Here is a 19,726-nt window from a genome sequence, read left to right on the forward strand (position 1 = left end):
TAAATTTTGTACTTCAAAATGTATAATTTGAAATTTTTTATTTTATATTTTAGAATATATAATTTGAAATACAAAAATTATATTCCAAAATACAAAATTTGTGGAGGTGTATGTTGAAATTATGGAAGTATAAAAAGAAATGATCAATTGGTAATTCAATAAACTAATTTTGGATCATTTCTTTGTGCACTCTTATAATTTTCTACATCTTTTTATACTTTTTTTATGTGCATCTCCATTGGATGGTTAAAGGACCAAACTTCTCATGCTACGTAGCCCCTTGTTGCTAAACCCTTGTCCTTATTGGCAGTCTTATGTATTGTGTCATGGATGGTCTCAGGAAAAAAAGGGTTTCAGATTGTACAATGGAAAGTCATCTTTTATTTTTGGATTATGCAATTTGAAAGTATTTTTTTATAATAAAAGAACTTATGAATTGAGTAATTAAAAAAAAACTTTTAAATTATATAATTTGAAAGCAAAAAGAAAAAAGTTTGACTTTTGAATTGTGCAATCTAATATTTTTTTTTCTAAAAAATGTGACTTCTGAATTATTGAATCAGAAAACTTTTTTTATGTATTTTAAAAAGTTATTTCCAAATTGCACAATTTAAAAATGTAAAGTGAAAAATTGTGTTTATATACATACACAAAGAAACTGTCTTGCCAAAATTTTGTTTATAACAAGGTCCTATCATGCCATATACACAAAATTTTTCACTTTCTTGTATCATTAGGATCAAATTTTTTTAATATATTAGGATCTAAACTGTCTTGCCAAATTTCACTTGCTGAGAGAAAATCATTTGGTTAAAATTACACATGCATTACCCACTTAAAGCACTTTCTAGGACTGAATTTAAATCAAGGCAAACATCATCAAAAGTGAAAAGGCAGCTTTGGTTGGATATACCTTTACTCTTCCAACTTTACAATAATCTGAACAAGCAGAGATCACAAACTTATTGAACCAAAAATAGACGACATACTTAAAGGATTGATGCAATTTAAAATTTACTAACCATCAGTACAAACAAAATCCGAGTCAAATAGTTCAAAAGCAACTGAATCTACAGCTAGGGGCAGGCAAGTAGATTATAACAAAGATAAACAAAAAAATTAGATTAAAATTTACACCCTTTTTTGAGAGAATAAATATGGATTTATTTCTTTCTTTCCACTACTGATAGACAAACCTGACTGATCTGATGGCTTTCATGGTTCCCCTAATGACTGTTATCTGAAACCTACTACAGTAAATGCTCATTACACTTTCCACAACCATTCAATATTCACACTAGTTAAGCTAAACTAAACCCATAGTTAATCCACTTCAAAAATTCATTCTATTAAGTGTTTCTATTTCACAACATTTAAACATCCTAATTAATCAAACACATTTAACAAAAAGTAATTATAATTAAAAATAAGTAGCAACAATCCAACCAAAAACAAGAAAAATTAGAGCAAAAACCCCATTTAATCAAAATAAAAAGAGACATAAATTGGCCAATTTTCTAGTTGGTCTATCGGCCAATACAATGGCCATGAAAGTTTTGAAAACAAAGTCCTTTCCTCAACTTACTCAGTTACTCTCTTTGTGTGGTTGCTTTGGGTAGACTGCACCAGTGTCCAAATTAAATCTTAAATCTATGTTTTCCATCTTCATATCTTTGCATCAAAATCTAAAATGATGGTATACCACATATCACGTATTGAACCTGCCAAGCATTGAAAATATTATGTCCTTTTAGCTTCCAGTTTATAATTTTACAATAAATAAATTCCTCCCAAATAGTTAAGTAATTTCTTACCATTTTACTAGTTATCAATACCCCTTGTTCATCTCGTAACAATAGTGAGATATGAGAACACTCAAATGGCGTAAACATTTGATTTTCAGATTTTCTATGCAAATTAGGATCGACCGATACAAACCTTAAAAGCCTTTGCTTATCTTTGTGGTGAATATTTAAATCTATTAATTCTTGATTATGTTGTTTCTAATCAAATGTTAGAGAAAAAACACATAACTATTGAAATTAAAATTAGAACTACAATTTCTCCAGAAGTTATACTCACAATAATTGCATTATGAGCCATTTCTTTCTGTACGTAGTACTTAATGTTGTGTTACGTACCATAAATTATAATTAATATCAAAATTTATAGTACATATTAGAATTAACAAATCTGTTAATGTGGAAATAATTAATTTATAAAATCATGATACATATTTTTGGAAATATGTGCAGATTGTATTTCCCATAAACGACCACATTTTATAAGGAGCCTTTCGGGAGGTGCAAAGAGGGAGGTGTTATTTGAAGAGAATAATTCAGATTTTAGAAGGGGTTATTTGGTAGATGCCAAAGATGATGGAGGCGGAATGAAGCTATTAGAAGTGAATGATGCGTAAAATATTCTCATAATTTGACGTGTGGGAGAAATTATGAGGTAAAAGAAAGTTGCAGCCTTAACCTATACGTATGGATAATTGTCCATATTCATGTTAATTTATTTTTAACTATAGTAAAACAAATTTAATCACGTTTATCTCTTAATTAATCATCTCTTTTTCATCCATAATGTAGAGTAATGAGAGTAACTTCGCCGCACCTTCGATCCCTGTCATATGACAGCAAAAGTAACGAGACAAAAATATTGACAACTAAATTAAGCATCTCGATGTGCTGGTGGTTGGTGTTTTTTTTTTCCTTCTATCCAGATAAAAACTAATTTATGACTAGTCTTTCAAGGAGTGAAAGGTGAAAGGATAAAAGAGTATTCAAACTGTGTTAGGTTTCTACTTTTCAATAATGTGAGACTATTGGACGTGGTATAAAACCTATGGTTTTCACATGTAACAATGATTTTTAAATGATTTATAAAATTGATCAACATGATACTTTTAAATGTATCGAGGATGATGACATTGTATCATGATTTTACTGATACAGTGGTGAAGCTTGTAGACTCTTGCTTGCACCACTTTCTTTTCATATTCTTAACTGTTATGTTGCTCTTAAACTTTTCTTGTTCTGAAAAGATTATTGATATATAATTTTTTGTTTACTTAGGAAAAGCAATTGAGAATGCCCAGACATAGGAAACACAGAACGATGAAACAAGAGATGGAAGAAAATTTGAGGAATCCTCACTCATCACATTCATCTTCATCATTAGAGAAACGCTGATAATTATTCCTCCTAAAAGAGTTCTCACTCACCATATGCTCCTTGCTTTTCACTAGTTCTTGTTTTGAGCCATAGAACAATGATCCCTTCAGTTTAACATTAGAAAAAAAATTAACATACGAGTAATACAATAAAGAGAAGCAATCTTGGACTAGGCATCAAAACCATTAAAGTGGGAGTGTTAGCATAAAAGGGGTGCAAAAAAATGTCTTGTTTGTTTTGGTTGAAGTACATGAGTGTCCATGTATACTTGCAGAACTAAAAAACATTCTGAGCTATTGAAAAACAATGAAAATTCAAGGTATTTTTACCATATTTTTGTTTAATTCTATTCCAAAATAGTTGGTAACCACAAAAAGAAATATTTCAATGGAGGTATGATAGAAATCACAGTACAATCCAAAATAAATAAATAAAATAACACAATTATTAAAACCAGGTTTCACAATTTGAAGTACAAGAAACAAAAGACGAGATAGAAACCATTAAAAACATAACAGAGGCCTGCTTATTTTGACAGGAGATTTGTTTTGTAACACCTAAATTTCGGTATAATTAAAAATAACATCATCAACCAGGGAAGTTCCTATCTGAAGTGAAGATCTGAAAAAACCTATTTAACTGTCATGGTATCATCAACTGGGGAAGTTCCTATCTGTGGTGAAAATTTTGAAATATTCTATTTAACTCTTACGGTGTTGCTCATTTGAAGCAAATTAAGCATAGTAACATGACAAGACTAAAAGGACTAAGATTTTGAATTTTGAAAACAGCTCAGTATCTAAAGAGACACAATGGGTGTTCATGATGTATCACAAAGATGGGATGCGAAATGGGTTTCTAGAAAGGTTCTCATTGCTATGCTTCTTCTTGTCACAGTCTCTGCTGAGAACATCACCTCACAATCCAATCACACTATAGGGGTTGATACCAATCATCATGCTCATGTATTTTACCACCACACTTGGCCGGTAAGAGAGTTTACAAATACTCTGATAGCAACTTTCATAAAAAAATATGTTGTCATAAAATCATGTCAAGTTCAATCAATCACTATAGTAAAAACTTTATTCAGAGCAGTGCATGTGGACTAGTGTTTGTATGTGAAGAACATTGAATTGGGATTAACTTGCTTTTACTTTTATGTTGTGTGCAGAGTATGAAATTTGGATGGAGAATAATTATAGGAAGCATAGTTGGTTTCCTAGGATCAGCATTTGGGAATGTTGGAGGTGTTGGTGGGGGTGGCATCTTTGTGCCCATGCTTACTCTCATTATAGGATTTGATGCAAAATCAGCAATAGCAATATCAAAATGTAAGAACTAGCATCATGTCTTCTTTATAAGTAAATCAGTTGATATTATTAGTAACATCATATTTAAGTACTTGTGATTCCATTGAGATTTTATTTTAAAAGACTTCATGATTCACCACACAATTTAGATATGATGATCTTGACAGTGTCAATAAACTTCAAGTCGGAAGAAACAATCCCTATAAAATGTATATTTATCACATGATTTAAATGTTAATAATCATAGGCATAGATAGTTATCTTTTCGTCATAAATATTTATCTGTGGCACTGACAGTGACAACATTCATTCCCATTATGTGCCTTAGGTCATACTTCAAAACAGCATTGGCATGACCACTTGGTTGAGTTGAGATGATGATATATAACATTTTAAAACTTTGTAAACATATATAATGAACAAGACGTTTTAATTTAACATATTAGGCTGACATGACCTTGACAAGCCATTGGTTAGTTAAGATATATGACCATTCAAATTCAGATAAAGAGAAATGGATTGGTTAAACTTTCTCATGACCTCTCCACCACAGAGGTGTTCTATACATCAAAACCACCTGAAAAAGGCAAAGCCCCCTTTTAATAAATAGTTGTTGATCTTATTTGCTTTGTCCATATTGCTATTTTTGAGCTATTGTTTTGAATGTTGTGTGGGTTCAATACACACACATATCCATAGACCTTCACACAGGTAAGATATTATCCACTTTAGGCTAAGCCTTCACGGATTTACTTTTGGTACCACTCCAAAAGGCCTCTTACTAAGGGATATGTATATAAAATCATGTCTATTTCATATTTTATCTGACGTGGGACTTTGTTTGTACCCAAAATTGAATACAGTTCTTTTCAAACTTACATGGATAGAAAATATATGTATGTTTTCGTTTTGGTGAAGGCATGATTACTGGTGGAGCAACAGCAACTGTTTTGTACAATTTGAGGCAAAGGCACCCCACACTTGATTTGCCTGTGATTGATTATGACTTAGCACTTCTCTTCCAACCCATGTTGATGCTTGGAATCAGTATTGGAGTTGCTTTCAATGTCATTTTTCCTGAGTGGATGCTAACAGTTTTGCTAATAATATTTTTCGTTGGTAAGAATTACTGCTCAAACTTCAAAGTTGAGACACTACTTGATTTTCTCAATTAATTTATTTCCTCTGATGTGATCTGAATGTTAAACAGGCATTTCAATTAAATCCTTCTTGAAGGGTGTTGATACATGGAAGAAAGAAACCATTATGAAGAAGGTTAATTAATTGCTTCATTAAACTTCACCCTCTTTTATGTTTTAAATTTCTTTCAAGTTTTGTGTTATGATGCTTGTGCATGCATCCATGTTATGATTCCAGGAAGCTATGAAGAATTCACGGATTGATGGTAAGTGTTTGATATTATTTCTATTCTACCTTTCTGTATATAAAGATTTTATCAGACATGCCATGCTAGTTTTTCATCTAATCAGACATTGCGACTCCTGAAGGTACTGCACATTATATTCAAACAGATGACCCTCTCAAAGAAGATGCTAAGGAACCAAAGAAAAAAGTAGTACAAAATACTGAAAGTTATTGATTCCATATATGTGCAAAGTCTACTCTTCCTGATGAAATCTAAAACTGTCATGCAGGTTTCTATAGTTGAGAACATTCGTTGGACGGAACTTGGTCTTCTTTTCGCTATCTGGATCATGATACTTGCATTAGAGATTGGAAAAGTTGGTACCCTATGGGTTTTTCCACAAAAAGATTGAGTTTTTCATTTCTTACATAGTGGGTCAATGATCAACATAATATGATGATAGTATATGCCTTTTTTCTGCAACAGAGTTGCACAATAACCTGCTCTGGATCATATTGGGCATTGAATCTACTCCAGGTAGGAACCACTACAGGAGAATTCAATTTCTGGAAACAATACTTGTCATCTTTATATTTTAACTCTCCTTAATGAAGCCAATATGGCCTCATTGTTGAATGTGAGTACTAAGAGGTTCAAATATTTTTGGTTCTACAACCAATGAAACCATCAATGTCATTATCATGGTGAATATTTAATTCACTTGTTTATTTATTCTTGTCATTTAGGTCCCAGCAGCTTTAGGAATGAGTTCATATCAGGCCATGAGACTATACAAAGGGCAGAGAACCATAGCATCAAAGGGAGATCAACAAACACATTGGCCAGTGTGCCAGTTAATTCTTTTTTGTAGTTGTGGCATACTTGCTGGCACCATTGCTGGTTTGTTAGGCCTTGGTGGAGGATTCATCTTGGCACCCCTTTTCCTTGGAATTGGAATCCCTCCTCAGGTACCTTTCTTTCTTCTTTCTCTCATCAAGTTTTTTTATGCATATTTTTCTTGGAAACCGTTCTGATTGGGGAATTTTTCTCAAAGGTTGCAAGTGCTACATCCATTTTGGTAATGGCATTTTCAGCATCTATGGCTGTGGTTGAATATTACCTTCTCAAACGTTTCCCCGTTCATTATGGTAAGTATGCACGAATGAATGAACAATGTGCTGGATGACTAATAATTTGCCTATTCAAAGAGCATGTGCTTAGTACTAGATAATTTTAATGTTAAACTTTTGATATGGCTTTGCAGCCCTTTACTTGGTAGGTGTAGCGACTGCAGCGTCACTTGTTGGACAGTATTTGGTGAGAAAGGTGGTGGCCATATTGGGAAGAGCATCTGTGATAATATTCATCCTAACCTTCACACTGTGTGTGAGTGCAGTTTTACTAGGTAGGTCTAAGATGGTTTTTGTTTTGCAGATTGTGTTAAGGCAAATGTAAAATGGTTTTATTTGGTGACATGACAGGTGGAGTTGGAGTTGTACACATGATTCAAAAGATTGAACACAAGGAGTACATGGGATTTGGAAACCTTTGCATGTACAAGGTTAAAAGTTAAGGTTCGTGAGGCCTAAGATTTTATAAAAAACTCCACATGCAAACCCATTCGATTTCCTTTCTTGTTAAAAAAAGACAGAATACATGATCGCTGTTGGGTAGAGGTTTCATGAGAAGAAGAACCAAGTGGCGCATAATGCATTGTTTAAAGGAAAACATGTTACGACCACATGTTTAAGGGCATTCCTTTCTCCAACCCATGATTTAACACTACACCCCCATGGGCTGCTGAAATAACCAATACGTCATTATCTTCTTCACTCCTTCTTCTTATGCAAGTTTGCAAATGGAGTTCCATTCTCTGCCGTGGTTGTTTCTCCTTTTTGCAAGTTTAATTCCTTTTTTCAGGACTTTGTCAAAGCCAACAAAACCCTTCTTAGTTACTACACCTCCTATGCTACCTCATTAAAAATATATATTTTAATGTTTTAGATTATATAATTTAGAATATATTTTTTATTTTGTATTCTCAATTGTAACATCTAGAATATAAATTTCTATTTGTAATATATAATTTGGAATTCAATATTCTGATGGTACATTCTCCAATCAAATTTGTTTGTGTAATTTATAATGCATTCTTTATTTTGTATTCCATATTTTATCCATAGTATATTTTTTATTTTATATTTCGATCGTGTAATTCAATAAGTTTTCAAAGTGATCCAGAACTTAAATTTAAAATGGAAAACCAGAGAAAAGCTGTAAAATTGAAAAAGAATACTATCTTTACTTTACAAAATTGAGAAAGTTAATATCCACTTTACACTTCAAGCATCACCACTGGCACGAGAACCACTACAACGTATGTAAAAACAATCAAACAAGCCATAAACAACACAACACCAAAATCAACAATCCCTTCTTTCATTTAATATCCTGGATGTTCAATTGGGTTGGCCTCTTCAAAGAAAAAATAGATTTGGAAGTTTGCTGCCTTTTTGGTGTCACCATGTTATAAAATGATTTAATATTAATTTCATTTGAACGTTATTTCTTATATTAATAATAAAAAATAAATTTATAAATAAAATCACAATGCTAATAAATTCGTATATATATATATATATATATTTTTTTAAAGGCTTAATTAAATTTTAAGTTTATGATAAATGTTAATTTTTTTAATTGAGTCTCTATTAAATTTTCTTTTATGTATTGAGTATTAAAAAAAATTATATTTTTCAATTCACTTCCTATTATTTTTTTTTTTGTTAATTAGGTGATGTGTGATTATTTTCTTGCCTGTTAATATTTTATATTTTTTAAAAATATTTTTTTTTCAACACTCAAACCATAATGCGATACAATGGAAAGTGTTAATCAAAATGGATTATATGATCAAACTATACAATAGTCACAACTAATTATATGTATAAGTTACATTGATCCCACGATACATGCTACATCAAGAATTTCCATACGTAGAGCAAAGCATGCTCGTCAAGTTCTATTCAAAAATCACAAATCTCCAATTATGATTGAAGAATGAAGTAATTCAAGAAGAAAAAGATAATGATACAAAAAAGGAAATAGATGCATTAAAGAGTTAAATCAAGATAATCCAAGAAGATGAAGATATTGATACAAAGTGATGATACAAAGATCTCAAAGTAGAAAGTGCAGAAGCCAAGCCAAAATAAAGGTATAGAAAAACTTCAAACTTGCATATCATATCGTTGAATCCATGAAGATTTTCAAAGCTCAATCAAGTAGATCATGAAAATCAATGGGGAACAAATGTTTCAACAAGTATCCAATGATCTTATGAAGAACATTTATAAAAGAAAAAGTCAGAGCAAATAGACAAAGTGGATGATAAATAGAAAAACATACATATACACAGAGAAAAACGCATAAAGCGAGTAGAGTAATACACATAGTACATGAAAGAATACTCAAGAGAGAAAAAGACTAAGTTCATAAAGTCAAATTCTTAGTATGATATTGAGAGAAAAGAGACTGTGTGAAAATCATTTTAATATCCTTCACAAGTGTCAAATTTACCCTATGTGAGCTTTGATTGTACTATCTTATATTGAGTGATATTCTTATTACTATTCAAATGGAGAGTTCTTAATCTCAAGAAAAAAAAAAGATATGACGCAACAAAGAAATTTATTCTATAGCCACCAAAGGTGACTTTTCTCAAATTTAACCTAAAAACACCTGCTAAGAAATTCAAGTAGTTATTATTTATATAAACCGATATGAATATTATATAATTAAACTTAGTAATATAAAACATTTGATGTAATATTAATAAATTTAATAGTTGTTTTATTATTCTCCAGCACAAATCACCGGAAATTATTCATAATGGTCATGTTAACTTCTTTTTAAGAATTTTTGCTTCTTTTGTCATATTAATATATGCATAACCTCTAATACAATGAAACTTTTTTTATTCTTTTTTCTTACAGTTTCTTCTTTTACTGTTTCAAATTCTGGGAATTTAGATTTCGCTTAAACACATACAATTCTAAGAAACTAACATCCACTAAAAAAGACGAGATATTAATTCCATGCAGGTTCTTAAACATACAGAAATCAAAGATTGCCTCGATTGAAATTTCAAGAATAAAGAAATGAAATACATTTACAAATATTCTTCTGGCCAAAGCCGTGGCTCCCTGAGAAAATATGAACTCAAAAAGTTTACCTCAAATACAGGATCAATTGTTGAAATTTGATGACTAATACAATGAATTTTTTGTGTTTCGAGTGAACTAAAAGTATACATAAAAAGAAAATGCAAAAATGTGGCACTAATGTAACCAAAGACAATACAGAACTGCATTAAACAGCCCTATAAATATTAGGCCTCATAAACCTTAACTTTTAGCCGTGTACATGCAAAGGTTTCCAAATCCCATGTGCTCTTTGCGTTCAATCTTTTGGATCATGTGTACAACTCCTACTCCACCTGTCATGTCATCAAATAAAACCATTTTACATTTGCCTTAACACAATCTGCAAAACAAAACCATCTTACACCTACCTAGTAAAACTGCACTCACACACAGTGTGAAAGTTAGGATGAATATTATCACAGATGCTCTCCCCAATATGGCCACCACCTTTCTCACCAAATACTGTCCAACAAGTGACGCTGCAGTCGCTACACCTACCAAGCACAGTGCTGCAACACCATATCCAAACTTTTAACATTAAAATTTCCATAAAATATCACAAGTTATTGCTTCATTAAGCTCCTCTTGGTCCATTAAAATTATCTAGTACTAAGCACATGTTCATTCATTCGTGCATACATACCATAATGAATGGGGAAACGTTTGAGAAGGTAATATTCCACCACAGCCATAGATGCAGAAAATGCCATTGCCAAAATGGACGTAGCACTTGCCACCTTTGTGAAAAATTCCCCAATCAGAGTGTTTCCAAGAAAAATCTACACAGAAAAACATGATGAGAGAAAGAAGAAAGAAAGGTACCTGAGGAGGGATTCCAATTCCAAGGAAAAGGGGTGCCAAGATGAATCCTCCACCAAGGCCTAACAAACCGGCAAGTGTGCCAGCTAGTGTGCCACAACAACAGAATAGAATTAACTGCCACACTCTCCAACGTGGTTGTTTATCTCCCTTTGACGCTATGCTTCTCTTCCCTTTATATAGTCTCATTGCCTGGTATGAACTCATTCCTACAGCTATTGGGATCTAAATCACAACAACAAATAAACAGTGAATTTTCACTATGACATTGACTTTGATCGCACAGCAGCACACATTCAACAACGAGGCCATATCAGAAATTGAATTCTCCCACTGTAGTTCGTACCTGGAGTAGATTTACTGCCCAATATGCTCCAGAGCAAGTTTTTGTGTAATTCTGTTCCAAAACAGAGGCATATATTATCATATTATATTATGTTGGTCAATGACCTCCAATGCAAGAAATGAAAAACTGAATTTTTGAGCGAATAGCTCATAGGGTACCAACTTTTCCAATCTCTAACGCAAGTATCATGATCCAGACAGCGAAAAGATGTCCAAGGTCCTTCCAACGAATGTTGTCAACCATCGAAACCTGCATGTCGGTTTTAGATTTCATTAGAAAGAATAGGCGTTGCTCATATATGGAATCAAGAACTTTCGGTATTTTGTACTACTTTTTTCTTTAGTTCCTTAGTATCTTCTTTGACAGGGTCTTCTGTTTGAATATAATGTGCAGCATCTTTAGCAGTTGCAATATCTGATAAGATTAAAAAATAGCATAACATTTCTGATAAACACTTATATATACAGAAATGTAGAATAGAAATAGTATTAAACCACTCACCATCAATCCTTGAATTCTTCCTGGCTTCCTGGAATTATAACAAGGATGCAAGCATAATCATCAGAATGAAAAACTTGAAAGAAATTTAAAACATAAACGAGGGTGAAGGTTAACGAAGAAATTAATTAACCTTCTTCATAATGGTTTCTTGCTTCCATGTCTCAACACCCTTAAGGAAGGATTTGATTGAAAGGCCTGTTTAACATTCAGATCACATCAGAGGAAAGAAATGAATTGAGCAAATATAGAGTGTCTAAATTTTGAAGCTTGATCAGTAATTCTTACCAACGAAAAGTATTATTAGCAAAACTGTTAGCATCCACTCAGGAAAAATGACATTGAAGTCAACTCCAATGCTGATTCCAAGCATCAACATTGGTTGGAAGAGAAGTGCTAAGTCATAATCAATCACGGGCAAATCAAGTGTGGGGTGTCTTTGCCTCAAATTGTAGAAAACTGTTGCTGTTGCTCCACCAGTTATCATAACTTCACCAAAAAAACAGAAAATTACATATTTAAAACAATAGCTGAAAAATAGCAACAAGTACAAAGCAAATAAGATCATGGTTATTTATTAAAAGGGGCATTTTGCTTTTTATGGTGATTTTGATGTTTAGAACACCACTGCTGGAGAGGTCAAGTGTCCTGTGGATGGTTCTTGAGAAAGTTTAACCAATCCATTTACTTTTATCAGAATTTTACTGGTTATATATCTCAACTAACCAATCGTCATGTCAGGCTACTGTCTTAAATTAAAATGTCTTCTTGTTTGTTATACATTTTTCCAAAATTTTAAAATATTATATATCATAATCTCAAGCAAATGATCATGCCAATGCTGTTTTGAAGCATGACCCAAATCTAAGTTAAAGGCACATAATGGTAATGAGTGGTATCAGTGCCACAGATAAATATTTGTGAGGAAAGATACTTGTATATGCATATGCATATTAAGATTTGAATCATGTAATAAATATACATTTTAAAGGGATTGTTTGCTCCAAAGTGAAGTTTATTGACATTATCAAGATCATCATGTCTGAATTGTCATGAAAACGTATTAATAAGGAATAATAGAGGGGGCATAATGATAGTTCTTACATTTTGATATTGCTATTGCAGATTTTGTATCAAATCCAATAATGAGGGTAAGCATGGGCACAAAGATGCCACCCCCACCAATACCTCCAATATTCCCAAATGCTGATCCTAGGAATCCAACTATGCTTCCTACTATTATTCTCCATCCAAATTTCATACTCTGCACACAACACAAAGTTAAATTCAACGTTCTTGAGATGAAAACACTAATCCACCTTCAGAGTATTTGTGGATTCTCTTACCGGCCAAGTGTGGTGGTAGAATACTTTAGCATTGTTATCAACCCCCACAGTGTCATTCGACTGTGAGCTGCTGTTCTCGGCAGAGACCGTCACAAGAAGAAGCACAGCAATGAGAACCTTTCCAGAAAACCATTTTGCATGCCACCTTTGTGATGCTTCAAGCAAACCCATTATGTCTCTTTAGATACTCAAAATTCTAAATCTTACTCCTTTTAGTACTATGGTGTTGCTAGCTATGCTTAATTTGCCTCTAATAAGCAACACCAAAACAGTTATATAGATCTCTTCAAAATCTTCACTTCAAATAGGAACTTCCCTAATTGATCATCTTATTGTAATACAATAAAAATTTAGGTGCAAGAAAACAAATCTCTGGTCAAAATAAGCAGGGTTTTGTTTTGCTTTATTATTCTCTGTCTCGTCTTTTATGTCTTGTGCTTCAAAATAATGGTGATTATTATTTTTGGCTTGTACTATGGTTCCTATTATAACTCCATTGGAATATTTCTTTTGTAGTTACCACTGATTGGGTTTAATGTTGGAATATTATAGAATATCTTGAATTATCATTACGTGGGATCTTTCTTTTCTGCAACATGTGCATTTACCCAAACAAGCAAGACATTTTTTGGCACCCCTTTTATGCTAACCCTCACACTTTATTGGTTTTGACGCCTAGTTAAAGATTGATTCTCTTAATTGCATTATTACTCGTGTGTTAGTTATTTTCTAATGTTAAACTTCTGGGGTCGGTTTTGTATGGCTCAAAACAAGAATTAATGGTGAGCAACGAGCATATATTTGCCACTCATGAAGTACAAAGTTCTTCATATTGATTTTACTATGAAAAACACTTCAAAATTCTTTCATCTCTTGTTTCCACAGTTCTTTGTTTCATATATATCAGTCGACCTTTTGTCTGGTTCCTTTTGTTTTGTCATATGAAGCGTGAATGAATATTTTTTTCATACAAAGTATTCAACTTTTTCATTTCTACCTAAGTTTCACACTTGATTCATTTTAGAGACGTTATATAAATGTGGTATAAGTCCAACTCACATAAGGAGTTAAAACCACTATTAACCAAAAATCTTAAAACAATAAATTTATTTTTTATATGATGTTCAGTTTTCTCATTTTTATCCAATATAAAACTTATACTTACTTCAATTTCCAACAATCACAAGAGTCTGCATTGTGGATGTTTATCTCTTCTTCAACCCAATTAATTAAGTGTATAAACTACCCTAAAAAATTCAGTTTGAGTAGTTGACTGAACTACTACCTCTTGCTCTTTTAATCACCAAGACAAAACACCTGAGCCCATTCTAAAGTAGTAGCCCAAAGTACTTTCATAAGAGAAACCAAATAATTTGAAGTCATGTATTTACCTGTTAGCATTTAAGTCCATAGTTGATAGTTCTTTTGATATATATGGCAACTCATTTGCTGCCTTCAAAACACATTTTCTAGCTCTCAAATCAAATTTTTTTTTCTGTTCTCTTCAATGGTTGATGCAAAATAGATGCATCCAAAAACTTTTAAAGTCAGTCAAATCAGGTATGAAAAGGACTTATATTTTTAATAATAGGAGAAGGAAACCTATTTATTAGATAAATGACGTGAGTCACAATGTATGACCATAACACTTTGGGTAGTTGGGATTAATGCAAGAGACAACGAGAAACATTCAATATGTGTTGATGTTTTCTTTGAACAACAAAGTTTTGTTGTAGAGTTTCAATGCATGTAGTATAATGTATTATGCCTAGTTTGTCATAAAACTCTCAGGTTAAATTCTTGTTGGTTAAACTTTATTCTTTTGTTGAATTGATTTTGGATGAGAGCAACAAAAGCAATGCTTATAAAGGTATCAACAATATCTTGTATGTGTTGTAAAATATTAATATTATTGCAAAAGAAACGTTTGTTTTTGAACGTTGGCAGAGAGTTCGGTTTCTCATTTTGCCACATGCAAACATTACTTTATTTCTCTTTTGGCAACGTTCCATTCCTTTTGCAACGGTGCAAAATCCACTTTTGGTTGGCAACGTTCATTTGGCTTTCCAACGGCATTATATATTTGTTCTATAAATAGAACAACCATTTTCATTCATAATAATCATCATAAAAATTCTCTTCTCTCATTCTTTCTCTCAATTTTCCTCTCCAAAACTATCCTGAGTATAAACTAGAGAGTTTCTTGCTAGTTCTGTGATCCTCGAATATTATTCGAGAAGTTCCTGTTGTATCCTGGGGGACTTGCGCATACACCGCAGATAAGTCCTTAAGGACAGTGAATCTACACGCCTCAGGAAATAGCGGTTCAAGTTTTTGTCAGCACAATTTACTACAATCTTAAGGACTTATCTCTGACAACAACAACAGCTCAATCCCGGAGACTCAAAATATTGCTTCCGGAACCCAGACGGTCTTCGCAAAATCTCTTCCGGACGTGTCAAAAATCGAGATCTTCTCCGGACAGAACTTCCGACGCTGGCAAGAACGTGTGTCCACCCTGCTTGACATGTATGGAGTTGCAACTGCTCTTTCATCTCCGAAACCGGACTCCAGTCTTCCTTCAAACTCAAAACTAGTTGAAGAATGGACTTACGCGAACAAGGTATGCCGACACACTTTGCTTAGTGCGCTTTCTAATGATTTGTTCGATGTGTATTGTTCCTACAAGGAAGCGAAAGACATTTGGGATTCGTTGATTCTCAAATATACTGCCGAAGATGTCGTCAGACAAAGGTTCGTTATAGGAAATTACTACCGCTGGGAGATGATTGAAGATAAGGATATGAAGTCGCAAATCAATGAGTACCACAAGCTGCTCGAAGATATCAAAGCGGAGAACATCCTTCTACCAGATGAATTTGTTTCGGAACTGCTGATCGAGAAACTGCCGCCTTCTTGGACTGATTACAAGCAACAACTGAAACACAGACACAAGCAGATGCCACTCTCAGAGCTCATCACTCACATAATTGTTGAAGATACCAACAGGAAAGAATGTGCCGCTGCAAGAGCCAAAACCTTGTCTGCAAAAGCAAATGTGGTAGAGGATAGACCTGCTCCCAAAAGGTACGAACACAAACCTGATCACAATAGGAAAAACCATTTTCGAAAATCCCGTCCAAATGGATTTAACCCCACCTTTAAGAAGAAAGGAAATTGCTTTGTGTGTGGAAAACCGGGACATCATGCACCACAGTGCAGGCGCAGAGCAAGAAACGACAATCCTCCTAAGGCCAATATAGCCGAAGGAGATGACATTATAGCTGCGGTCGTTTCACAAGCAAATTTGATGTCCAATGTGAGTAATTGGGTGGTAGACTCTGGGGCTACCAGGCATATCTGTGCAAACAGAAGTGCCTTTACCTCTTACATCAGTGTAAGAGAAGGAGAAGAACAAGTTTATCTCGGTGATTCCAGGACAACTCCTGTCCTAGGAAAAGGAAAGGTTCTTCTTAAACTCACATCTGGGAAGACTCTGGCCTTGAATGATGTCCTGCATGTTCCTTCTATCAGAGTTAATTTAATCTCGGTATCAATACTGGGAAAAGCTGGGGTTAAAGTGTCATTTGAGTCTGACAAGATCATTATGACAAAGAATAATGTTTTTGTGGGGAAAGGATATTGTGATCAAGGTCTCTTTGTACTTAACATTTCTGAAATTATGAATGAATCAACTTCTTCTGCTTATATTGTTGACTCGTATGATATATGGCATGCTAGATTAGGACATGTAAATTCTTTGTATGTCTTAAAATTACAACGATTAGGATTAATAAATATGCATGATAAACAGAGTAGTAAATGTGATATATGTGTAGAATCTAAAATGACTAAGAAAACATGTTATACCGTAGAACGTCAAACTGAACTCTTAGGATTAATTCATACTGATCTAGCTGATTTGAAACAAACCATGTCTAGAGGAGGTAAAAATTATTTTGTGACCTTTATAGATGATTATTCTAGATACACTAAGGTGTACTTAATCAAACATAAAGATGAAGCCTTTGATGTGTTCTTAACCTATAAAGCAGAAGTAGAAAATCAATTAAATAAGAAGATTAAGAGGATTAGATCAGATAAAGGTGGAGAATATGTACTGTTTAATGAATTTTGTGTTAAGGAAGGTATCATCCATGAGGTAACTCCACCATATTCACCTGAGTCTAATGGAGTAGCTGAGAGAAAGAATAGAACCCTTAAGGAAATGATGAATGCTATGCTTATTAGTTCTGGTGCACCTGAAAACCTTTGGGGAGAAGCCTTACTTACTGCATGTTTTTTACAAAATAGAATACCTCATAAGAAAACTGGTAAAACTCCCTATGAGCTGTGGAAAGGATATCAACCTAACCTTAAATATTTAAAAGTGTGGGGGTGTCTAGCTAAGGTGATGTTACCCGATCCTAAGAAAAGGAAAATAGGTTCTAAAACCTCTGATTGTATGTTCTTAGGATATGCCGAACATAGTGCTGCTTATAGATTTCTGGTTCTCAGAAGTGATCTGATTGAGCGTAACACTATAACGGAGACAAAAAATGCTGAGTTTTTTGAACATGTTTTTCCTTTAAAGGTTAGTGAGACGTCTCAACCTGTAGATAATACAAATAGTGATGCTTTGTGTGAGGAATTAAGAAGAAGTAAAAGACAGAGGAAGGAAACTTCATTTGGTAATGATTTTTATACCTATCTAGTTGATAATGATCCTAGTAGCTTTGTAGAAGCCATTAGTGCTCCTGATGCAAAACAATGGGATAAGGCCATTAGGACTGAAATTGAATCAATTCAGAAAAACAATACTTGGACTTTAGAAGATCTGCCTAAAGGAGCAAAACCCATTGGTTGTAAGTGGATCTTTAAGAAAAAGTATCATCCTGATGGATCCGTAGAAAAGTATAAGGCAAGATTAGTAGCTAAAGGTTTTACTCAAAAACCCAACATAGATTACTTTGATACTTTTGCCCCTGTGACTAGGATTTCCTCTATTCGAGTTTTGTTAGCCTTAGCAGCTATCCATAAACTAGTGATACATCAAATGGATGTTAAAACTGCCTTTTTGAATGGTGATTTAGAGGAGGAAATTTATATGACTCAACCTGAAGGATGTGTTTGATAATGCTAATTTTTACCACTATCTAAGCATCATTTTAGTAGCAAAATCAACTCCTTTATAACTTATAACTTGTTAAATCCTCTTCTTTTGTCTTGTTTTCTAAATAATTGTTTCTTTGGCTACTTTGATGTGCTTTCATCAATAATCCCTTATTTTGTAGCTAATAATGAGCTTGGAAGAGTCTCCAATAATGTCTAAAGCTGAACCAAGCATGAGAAGCAAGCAGATCTGCAGAAAAAGTGAAATTGATGCAGTGCTGAAAAGTCAGGCCCAAGCCCCCCCTGGCTGAGGGGCGCCCAAGCGCGACTGCACCAGGGCCAGTTTCTGCACAGAAAAGTGACCAGGTGCCAGTTTTGTGTGCTGGTCAGGCCCAAGCCCCCCCTGGCTGAGGGGCGCCCAAGCGCGACTGCACCAGGGCTAGTTTCTGCACAGAAAAGTGACCAGGTGCCAGTTTTGTGTGCTGGTCGCGCCCGGGCGTGAAAAAGGGGCGCTCGGGCGCGACTTTTTGCGAGAAGCTTGCGCCCGGGCGTGAGAAATGGGGCGCCCAAGCGCGACTTTTTCCGAGAGGCTTGCGCCCGGGCGCGACTGAGAGGGCGCCCGGGCGCGACTTTTGCTGATGTGTCAGATCTAGCTTATTTAACCCTAAAACGCGAAGGGGTTGGGATCTTTGGCTGCCCAAACACGATTTCTCTCAATTGGAGCTCTTGGAGGCGAGCTAGGAGCTGTGGAAACAGTCCTTCTTCAACCTTGGGTCTTCCTCCTTCTTCCATTTCCACCATTGTTGTAAGCTTGAGCTCTCCATTCATGGAGAGCTAGTTTCATTATTGTTGGGGGATTGATGTAGCCACTGAAATCTTATGTAAACCACTATGTTTTGAATGGATTTATGCCTCTTTCATTGATTGTTAGTGTTTAATTCCTTTTCTTAATGCTTGTTGTGAAATTGCTACCCATTACATGATTTTAGGGTTTGCTTGATATTGGAAAATGTTGGGTAAATCTGGACTTGGATTAAACACCTAAAGGAAATAGTATCTAGGAATAGAGCTAGGACCTTTGGTTGTCTTAAGATCTCAATTCTTAATGCAGAAATAATTGTTAGGTCTTCCAAGGGATTGGAACCTAATAAGGAAGTCTAGGCTCTCTCTACCAAGGAATTGGGTTTGAGTAATTTAGTAGATTGACATTGGCATATTAATGAAGAGGAAGTGATTTTCTATACATAAGAGTGAAGTAGGTGAAATCATACCCCCAACAATACCATTTCATATCATTTCTAATTTTTCCATTTCCAAGTGTTTGAGTATCTAAGATCACTTTTATCAATTATGTTTCATGTTTACTTTAATTGCACAAAAACACAAATTATGAAGCATTCTTTAGTCTAAGTTAGTTGGAAATTATACGATTGTTTGGTGACACGAGTCTCTTGGGAAACGATATCCGGTCTTACCGGTTTTATTACTTTGAACGATTTGGTACACTTGCCAGAAAGTTAACAAGTTTTTGGCGCCGTTGCC

General features: G+C 34.1%; 1 protein-coding gene and 1 pseudogene across 1 annotated transcript; one reads left to right on the top strand and one right to left on the bottom strand.

The window, feature by feature from the left end:
• The first annotated feature begins 4,356 nt into the window (after positions 1-4,356).
• Positions 4,357-7,787, top strand: LOC108341602 (sulfite exporter TauE/SafE family protein 3-like; annotated as a pseudogene).
• A 2,477-nt stretch (positions 7,788-10,264) lies between these two features.
• LOC108325831 (sulfite exporter TauE/SafE family protein 3) lies at positions 10,265-12,990 on the bottom strand. Its single transcript, XM_017558915.2, has 11 exons — positions 12,831-12,990; positions 12,015-12,215; positions 11,860-11,924; positions 11,730-11,757; positions 11,560-11,642; positions 11,391-11,477; positions 11,229-11,279; positions 10,886-11,107; positions 10,707-10,800; positions 10,432-10,572; positions 10,265-10,356 (listed from the first exon to the last, which is right to left on the bottom strand). Exons 1-11 carry the CDS (start codon positions 12,985-12,987, stop codon positions 10,265-10,267), a joined length of 1,221 nt encoding a protein of 406 aa, XP_017414404.2. The 5' UTR covers positions 12,988-12,990.
• Between the last annotated feature and the right edge of the window lie 6,736 nt (positions 12,991-19,726).

This window comes from Vigna angularis, chromosome 1 (genome assembly GCF_016808095.1).
Source record: "Vigna angularis cultivar LongXiaoDou No.4 chromosome 1, ASM1680809v1, whole genome shotgun sequence".
Taxonomy (NCBI): Eukaryota; Viridiplantae; Streptophyta; class Magnoliopsida; order Fabales; family Fabaceae; genus Vigna; species Vigna angularis.

Excerpts from the sequence above, each read along its gene's own strand:
- LOC108325831 (XM_017558915.2), bottom strand. The coding sequence starts at position 12,987 with ATGAAATTTGGATGGAGAATAATAGTAGGAAGCATAGTTGGATTCCTA. Across the intron at positions 11,758-11,859 it reads AAGAAACCATTATGAAGAAG|GAAGCCAGGAAGAATTCAAG; the intron begins GTTAATTAATTT and ends TTATAATTCCAG. Across the intron at positions 11,108-11,228 it reads GGGCAGTAAATCTACTCCAG|ATCCCAATAGCTGTAGGAAT; the intron begins GTACGAACTACA and ends GTTGTGATTTAG.